Source organism: Etheostoma spectabile, unplaced genomic scaffold (genome assembly GCF_008692095.1).
Source record: "Etheostoma spectabile isolate EspeVRDwgs_2016 unplaced genomic scaffold, UIUC_Espe_1.0 scaffold465, whole genome shotgun sequence".
In the NCBI taxonomy this organism is placed as follows: Eukaryota; Metazoa; Chordata; class Actinopteri; order Perciformes; family Percidae; genus Etheostoma; species Etheostoma spectabile.
The window spans coordinates 409,483-418,041 of NW_022605616.1; the positions used below are offsets into that span (position 1 = coordinate 409,483).

Sequence of the window (8,559 nt, forward strand, 5' to 3'; positions counted from 1 at the left end):
ACAAAACACACAGATCACTTTGGTCTTGTCAATGGAACATGTGGCAACTTTAAAAAGTAAACTTTACTACTCTTTGGCCAGCTCGCAAGCCCAAACAAGTGTGTGCAGCGTGCCTGTGTTTTGTTTCCGGTCTAGCTAGATCCGGTGTGGTAACGCTACTGGTTGTTGCAACAGCATGTTAAAAAACATTTACTAGGCCAAAAAGAACGTTAATCTTGTGATAAAAAAAATTAAATGTTAAAATGGGTTTGCGTTAATGGCGTTAATAACGGGTTTAACTGACAGCACAACTCGTAGCTAGTTGGCTTGGTTCCAGGCTTAACACCCTGTATATAAGCATTTCCTAAAAACGTCATTGGAGATATTGAACTGGGAAAAATACTTCTATAACCAAGCCCTCAAAAAAGTGTGTGTGTGGGTCACTGTTGAGCTCTATACACGCAAATGCACACACATACCTGTCTTTCCAAGTATCTACAAAAACCATAGAGCATGTGTCACTGTGAACGACCTCAGACCAGCTTTGAAGTCCACACCTTTTTCATAACTGACCAGATCTTTTTTTTCACCAGGATAAAAACCTTTAACATTTGTCAGTAGTAAGAATTGCCAATATTGTTATGTGGCAGACACAGTTGTTCCTCTGTCACATATTGTCAATCTGAATGGAAAAAAATGCTCTTTAACAAGCAATATATAAGGTATGATACACTATCTTTCATATCACCAGGATAATCAGTAAATACATAAATGAATGTTATATTTTTTTTAAACACCAGCAGAACTGCCTGTTTCTAACATTACACTTAAACAAACTACATGCAAGAAGAATATTTTACATATTACATTAAAATGTTAATCCTTAAGATTATCAAATAAAAATGCCATTATATATTATACCTTTTCATTGATCATGTTGGGATCTACCTGCCAATATGCAACTTTATGCACGTCCAAAGCAGAAAGGCTGTGGCTAATCAACCCCTGGCTAATTAACCGTGGCCCAGTAGCCACAGTATAGTTTTTACAACGTGTGTGTGTGTTAAGAAACACACACACACACACACACACACACACACACACACACACACACACACACACACCACACACACACACAACACACACACACACACACACACGGATTATCTTTTATATATCTTGTTTCTTGGCACCACACTCTGACACCATTTTTTATTTTTTACATTTGCATTGTGGGTAGGCACCGGGCTTTGAGAATGGATGTGTGCAATATCTAGTTAATATATAATCCCTGGTTGTGTTGCATTGATTTTGATTCTTTTTTCAAAAGTCGTCAATGGAGAGTGAGCACTGTGCTCTATTAAAGCCCGCTAGTTTGCTGAGGTTGTATCTGTACCGTATCGGTTTTTCTTTTTATGAGGAGTAGAAATTTCCAACAGAATTTGGAGAAAATATTTGAATAAACACACGATATGTGTGTTTGCCACCCCCAATAGCCACTTACTGTATGTATGTACAATTCAAGTCAATACAGACACATATACAGAAAAGCTGTGGGAAATACATTGCTACCGCACTTCTTTTTTTTCTCTTTCGTTACATACTTTTTCTTAAGGTTGTAGCTATTCAGTTGAGTTCCTCTTCTTTTGAATTTTGGTAAATTGTGTTGCAGTACAGTGTATTGTGTGTTGCTTCCCACCTGAGGCCATCACTGTTGTGTCTCAGATGGGACTCTTGCTATGTGCACCAGCCACCACTGGGTGTCGCCACACCCATTAAAACATAGAAACAATCTGGAGGATTAACAGTTTCAAAACACAAACAACATAATAACAGTTTACCAGCAACTGTTATAAGTAAATCAAAGTTTAACACCTATCACCTAAATAACCCATCTGTTGTATATTTAAAAGGATTGACCAAAGAATAGTCTCACATGTATCCGATCTGATTTCCCTCTATTTACTCTAAAGGTAAGAACAAGAACAGCTGACCCTGAATATGCACGTAAAACATTTTAGTGTTGGTGTGGTCTTTAGTTCATCACCAACATCTCTACCTTGACTGTCTTTGAGAGTTGTGTTCAGCAAAGTGATGCTCTGATGCAGGGTATAAAGCCAACCAAGGAAGTAAACAAAATAATCTCTTTCATTTCCGTTCCTCCTTTCTTCTTTTCCTCTTTCACTAATGTCTGTCTGACCGAACTTTGCAGCGAGTGGGATTGAGACAGATGTGCCATCCAAAAGGAGAAGTCAGAGTGTGAAGACACACAACCCGGTTGAACCCCTTTAGGTCTCTTGGAGCCCTGTTTGTTAGAGATAATAGTCCAAATTGTCACTGCTGGGAGACAAAGCAACCGTTTAAACCAGGTCCCCAATGTACAGCGCTCAGCCCCACCATTGATTTTGTCCAGTGGCCACTGGCCGTATTGCAATGAAAAATCCCTCTGCAACTCAGAAAGGATTTCCCCCATAGTCCAGTATAGTAAAAGAGACGTGTAAAACTGCAGCCAGGACACCTCCAACTGCAAACAAGCTTGGTTATGACTCTTTCTATTTTGAATTTTTAATCCATGGACTTTTTATTTTTGAAAAACTTCCCTTGAGTCAAGAAAAGCTATTCAAAAAGTCTATGGGCCGAGCAAGAGAAACACTATTGCGCATAGTCAGTGGTCGCGTATCACAGAAGCAAACCCAGAAGCTTAGACACGTTTTGCCGGATGGACCACACAAAACACCTCCCATAGGAATGAACGGGGCTTGGCCATTAAAGCTACATCCAGGTCTTATAATACATCCATGGGTCACACTCTGTTACAGTCATAGAGATATAGAGCTGCTGTTGATGTGGCTTGGCGGCAGACTGAGGCTCAGAGTGGGGCTGAGGCCTGAGCTGAGAGTGGGCTGGGGGGAGGAGGCGGACATAGCTATGCTGAGCTGATTCAGGTTGGCGTGGGGGTCCGCGGCCACAGTGAGGCTGTTGAGGTTGGGTGTAAGATTGAGGGAATCTGTCGGCGAGGCGTCACTGTTGGCCACGCGGCGGAAGACAAAGTAGAAGGGAGTGGCCTGCGAACGGCTGAGGAGCTCTGCTTTGATCTTTTGAGGGTGGGTGTCTGGCGCCAGCTGCTGGCTGTTGCCCTCCATCAGCAAGAACAAGCCGTAGTTCTCAGGGTCCGACACTTTAAACTTCTGGGCGCACAGGCGGCACACCTCCTCCACTGAGGCGTACGGGCGGACCTGTATGGTCTTGGCAGTACAGCCACTGTCCAGCTCCTGCAGCGCCACCCGCAGGTAGTTCTGAGGGACAGACAGAAAAAACACAATCAGCCAAACACTGGAGAAAGACTGCCCTTCTAGTTGTAAATATAATTGTTGTAATCAGTTTTTAGTTTGTATATAAAACATATTTGCCTTGAAAATCAATTAAGTCAAGGTAAAACACATCAAAGGCAATGCAAGAAAAAAAGCTTTTTCTCGTTTAGTGAATTTTAAGAAGCACTTTACAAGGTGATACTGATTTAGCAGAATGCTCCTCAGGATGTTTTAGTCTACTGTAGGTAATGCTAAGAAACAATGGCTTTTAGATTTCATTCTAGAGTTGAAGTTGATGGTAAGATCCACTTTCTGGAAGAACCAGTAGGACTAAGGTTGGGTATAGTTTCAATTTTATTGATTCCGATTCTGCTTGTCGAATCCGGTTCTTATTTGATCTTGATTCAAACTCTTTTAGGTCACGTACTTATTTCACAAAAAAAACATAATTATAAAAACTTCTACACAATTCATGTCACAATTCACTTTTTTGAGTATAAGGAACCTATCATTTTATACAGTTTAATTTTGCAGTTATCCTATGACTAAAAAATAACCAGTTAATAATCCACATAATCCAAAATAATCCCTCGCTCGCAGTTACTAGTAGCGTTTAATCTGTTAAATCAAGGAGGCCACGGAGGATAAAAAAAAACAAAACATGGACTCTTCAGAAAAGGTAATTATTTTGTAAGTTTTACGTCGACTTTGTTTCCAAAGCTGAACGCTGCGGTTCTGTTGGTGACGTAAAATATATCACTCACGCTTTTGTGGGGAAAACACAGCCATACTGAAAGATGCAAATAGAGTTTTGTGGAGCTGTTAGGCCTCATTAGCTTTGTATTAACTCATTTGGCTATGGCTTTAATTTAATGCACGTTCAATAATGTAAAATAGCCACACACTATAGCATGTATGATCCCTTTGGAATCTGAATTTTAGAACCAGTTTTAATTTGGAACCGGTTCTTGATGTCCAACCCTACTCATGGCTGCTTAATGTGAGAGCAATCCCTGCCTTTAAAGTAAGCCTTAAAAAAAAAAAAAATCAACTCTGGAGCTAAAAAGCAATTCCTGTAGAAATGCCAAAATCCAGGTGCCCTGAAACTTTAAGAATGAGCTACATCAACACTCCTATTGGAAAAGAAGAGGGTGGAAGGCGAAGATGTGCTTCTACCTGGAAGTCATCAATGGACGGGGCAGAGCGCTGGGTGGTGCGTCGGCGGTGCCACTGGTGGAGGGTGTTCCTGGTTTCAGAGCTCAGCACTCTGGCTGCCTGCTCCTCCTGGAAGTTTCGAATCAGGGACATGGCTCCATATGCGCTGGTCAGGTAGTAGCCACCTGAACACACACACACACACACACACACACACACACACACACACACACACACACACACACACACACACACACACACACACACACACACACACACACACACACACACACACACACACACACACACACACACACACACACACACACACACACACACACACACACACACACACAGAGATATGAATATGAACGGTTAAAAAGCAAAATGTTCTTTTTCTGTGAGGCTCTTAAGTTTTACCAAACAGACCTTCTCCATGGAGCAGAGAGGGGTCCAGCAGCTCCATCATGTAAAGGATCTCGTTGTCCAGCTGGGGCATGTCACACTGGGCCAACACATAGGTCAGCATGGGCAGGAAGTCATCAGCACCGTACAGACGACCTGAGAGGCAGACGGACCACATTGTGAAATCCTGTACTTTCAATGTCGTCAAAAGGTCTGACAAAATTAACACATTAATAATGAGTTACTGCAAATTCTTTTTAACAGCCTTAATTCTTCTTCTTTTTTTATGCGCAATTAGTCTATATCCACGGTGTTCCACTTCCGGGATTGATCCGTTGTCGCCAAACATTTCGCCGCATGTCCCTCTTTTTGGCCAGATGTCCGCTGCCTTACGCATTATTTATGTATGTATGGAAGGTGTTTCTGGCTCCGGATCTGTGGTTGGAGTCACCTGCTGCCTGCATGTTCCTGCTCAACACCCTCTGCTACAATTCTCCATGTCTATCTCTCTCTGTCTGTGTCTCTCTCTCTGTCTCTCACCCCCAACCGGTCGAGGCAGATGACCTGAGCCATGGTTCTGCTCGAGGTTTCTCCCTCTTAAAGGAAGTGTTTCCTTTCCTCTGTCGCCTAGTGCTTGCTCCTGGTGGAAACTGTTGGGTTTCTGTAAATAACATCACAGAGTACGGTTTAGACCTGCTCTTCATGGACAGCGCAATGAGATAACTGTTGTTGTGATTTAGCGCTATATAAATAAAATTGAATTTAAATTGAATTGAATTAAATCCAGACAGCTTGCTAGACTATCTGTCGAATCGTATCTTTTAGCTTTATCTAAAACAACTTTTAAAACGTACACGTTACACCAAAACGTTCCTTTCCCGAGGCTATTTTGCAGAGGCACCGGGCTCCATTCGGCATTTAGCACCGCCCAAGACGATTGGGATTGGTTTAAAGAAATGCCAATAAATCAGAGCACGTTTTTCTCCCATCCCGGAATGCTTTGTTGACTAGCAAGACCCTCCTCTGCCGCGCTGGGGAGGAAGGTCTGACAATGCAAGACTAACGCATGTGTGCTCTATGATTTCGCTCCATAGTTTGCAAAATCAGGAAGCGAAGCAGCAGTAACACTGTGAACAGTGTTGCCAACTTGGCTACTTTCTCGCTAGATTAAGTGACTTTTCAGACACTCTTAGCGACTTGTAAATATATTCAAATATATTCCTATTACAGCTCCTCTCTCCCCCCTTGTCCACTGCACAACAGCACAGAGTAGGACTGGGGGGTTGGGTTCATACATCCATGAATGGGAGTTAATGGATAGCAGAAACAAAGCTTCCTGAGCACAAATGGATAAAAAAAGGGTCATTTAAATGGCAATTTGAGTTTCAAAGACCTTCCCGAAGACTGAAGTTATTTGCATGTACTGTCGATGTGAACTGAGTTACAATGAGTACGTTGAGTCTCAAATACCACTTGAGCATTAAAAACTTTAAAAATATCCCTTTAAAAGTATATTTAGAACGGATGATCACGAGTCAAGTGGGAAAATGTAATCGATTGACAGCCCTAATTAATTGATTTAAGGATCAATGTGTTTCTCATATTGCAGAACATTGGTGCAGTACTCAGATATTCACCTGAGTTGTCCTCCATGATGGTGTAGATGAGCTTGCAGACTCTCAGCAGCATGGTGACCTTCTTCTCAGGGGAGTACAGCTTACTCATGGTGTGGAACTTGTGCTTTATCTTCTCTATGGCCACGGGGTCCGGCGGCAGTGCGTCGGCCACGCCCATTTCCTGCGGCTGCCGGGACTTGGCCAACGCCAGGTTCTCCTTCAGCTCCTGCCACTCACCGCTGCGCACCTGGAACTCCTGCAGGGCGGCACTCACCACCGGTTTCAGGCTCTTTAGGACGCACTTGTGCATGGCTTTCTCCAGGACTTGGTCTGGGGAAAGGAGAAAAAAAAAACAGTTGCGCATCCCCTCCTCAATTTTATTATAAATTACTACACATGGTTTTAATTGACAAATTCAAAAAAATATATATATATATATACACACACACACACAAATATATATATATACATATATATATATACATATATACACATATATATCACATTATTATACAGCTAATACTACATATTACTATATACTATATCTTTCTATATATATACACATACATACATACATACATATATATATATATATATATAAAATCAACGAGTAACATAATTAGGCATTATAGAAAAACACTTTTTAATCCTACTGATGTCTTATGTTTTTATGTTGGAATGCATCACAAATAATTGTATTGTATTCCAATGCAATGACAACAAAGGCTTTCTAGATTCTGAACTACAGGATGGCTAAATTCACCTGTTAGAAAAAAAGAGTCGTAAAAAGAGTCCATAGATCACTCTGACTGATAAACATCGCCCTTGTATTCCCACCACTGAAGACATGCACGCTAGGCTCATTTGTCACCCTAGTTTGTCTCTATGTTTGTTTGTGTCAGTACTTAGTTGCCTGTGTGTCTTATCTGTCCATTGTCAGTCTATTTAGAGGCTATTTAATTTTAAAGCAAACACGTCAAGGTTAACATCCCCATTCTTTATCGGTCTCGTCCAGGCCCCAAAGGCTATCTAGAGACTGCCAAGGCCAGGGCTCTCATTTATAAACATGGCGTATGCACACCGTCACATTGTCTGCTACAGAGCGCAGGAGGAGGAGATAACCCAAATCTATGTAATACATAGAGTGAGCGAGAGAATAACTGCACTCAATGCTTGGTGGCTTTACATTTTAATTCTTATTTCATCAAGGTTATTAAAACATCCTTCTTTCATTCAGACTTCTTTACTTAAAAAGATGCTGAAATACTCACTCATGCTTTTACTATGAGCCAATTAGACAAAATACCCTTTTTACTGGATTACTTTAAAAAGTCTAGAAGAAACTACAGCAAGTTCAGAATGCTGTGGCCAGAGTTTTAACAAAAACAAAAAAAATGGATCACATCCCACCCACTGCTTACGACACTGCATGGACTACCTGTATCTTTAAGAACTGGTTAAAGTTATTCTTCTTTAAAAAGCTTTAAATGACCTCGCTCCTCCATACATCAGTGATTTTTTTTTAATGTTCTGGCAATATCACCATGTCCTCTGCTATGACTTTCTTTTAAATGTTCCTTATGTGTCCCATAAAATACCGGGAAAAGTGCAATCTGATTTTACACCCCTCAACTGTGGAACTCACTGCTCCCTGATATCAGATCGGTAAACTTTTCAATCTGGCTTTTAATTTGAAGTAATGTTTTTTGTTGGTATTTTAGCCCTTTATTCTAGGACAGTTGAACAGGCATGAAAGCGGTGAGAGAGGGTGAATGACATGCAGCAAAGGGCAGCAGGTCGGAACCAAACTCACAGCCACTGTGGCGAGGACTCATCGCCAACTCTGTTAAGGACTGCATGCTTGTATGAAAGGTGCTATATAAATAGAGTTGAGCTGTTGCTGGAGCAGAATTATCCAGATTTCAGGGTGCGGCCAACAATGTGTCAACATCAGCATTTACAAGCTCAGTGTGTGCAGTATGACTATTACAAACCATGAAATCATAACGCGGACAGGATGGATACAGAGAGGGAGGCAAAACCACAGCACTGTTGAATAAGGACCGTGTGTGTGTGTGTGTGTGTGTGTGTGT

At 41.4% G+C, this 8,559-nt stretch overlaps 1 protein-coding gene across 1 annotated transcript in view; it reads right to left on the reverse strand.

Annotated features, from left to right (window-relative positions):
* Positions 1-559: 559 nt before the first annotated feature.
* The window catches only part of LOC116686767 (ras and Rab interactor 2-like), a 196,390-nt gene continuing 188,390 nt past the window's right edge, over positions 560-8,559 (reverse strand). The window contains 4 exon segments of the mRNA XM_032511821.1: positions 560-3,275; positions 4,467-4,630; positions 4,875-5,006; positions 6,488-6,796. Coding sequence (XP_032367712.1) covers positions 2,799-3,275; positions 4,467-4,630; positions 4,875-5,006; positions 6,488-6,796 — 1,082 coding nt within the window. The 3' untranslated portion in view covers positions 560-2,798.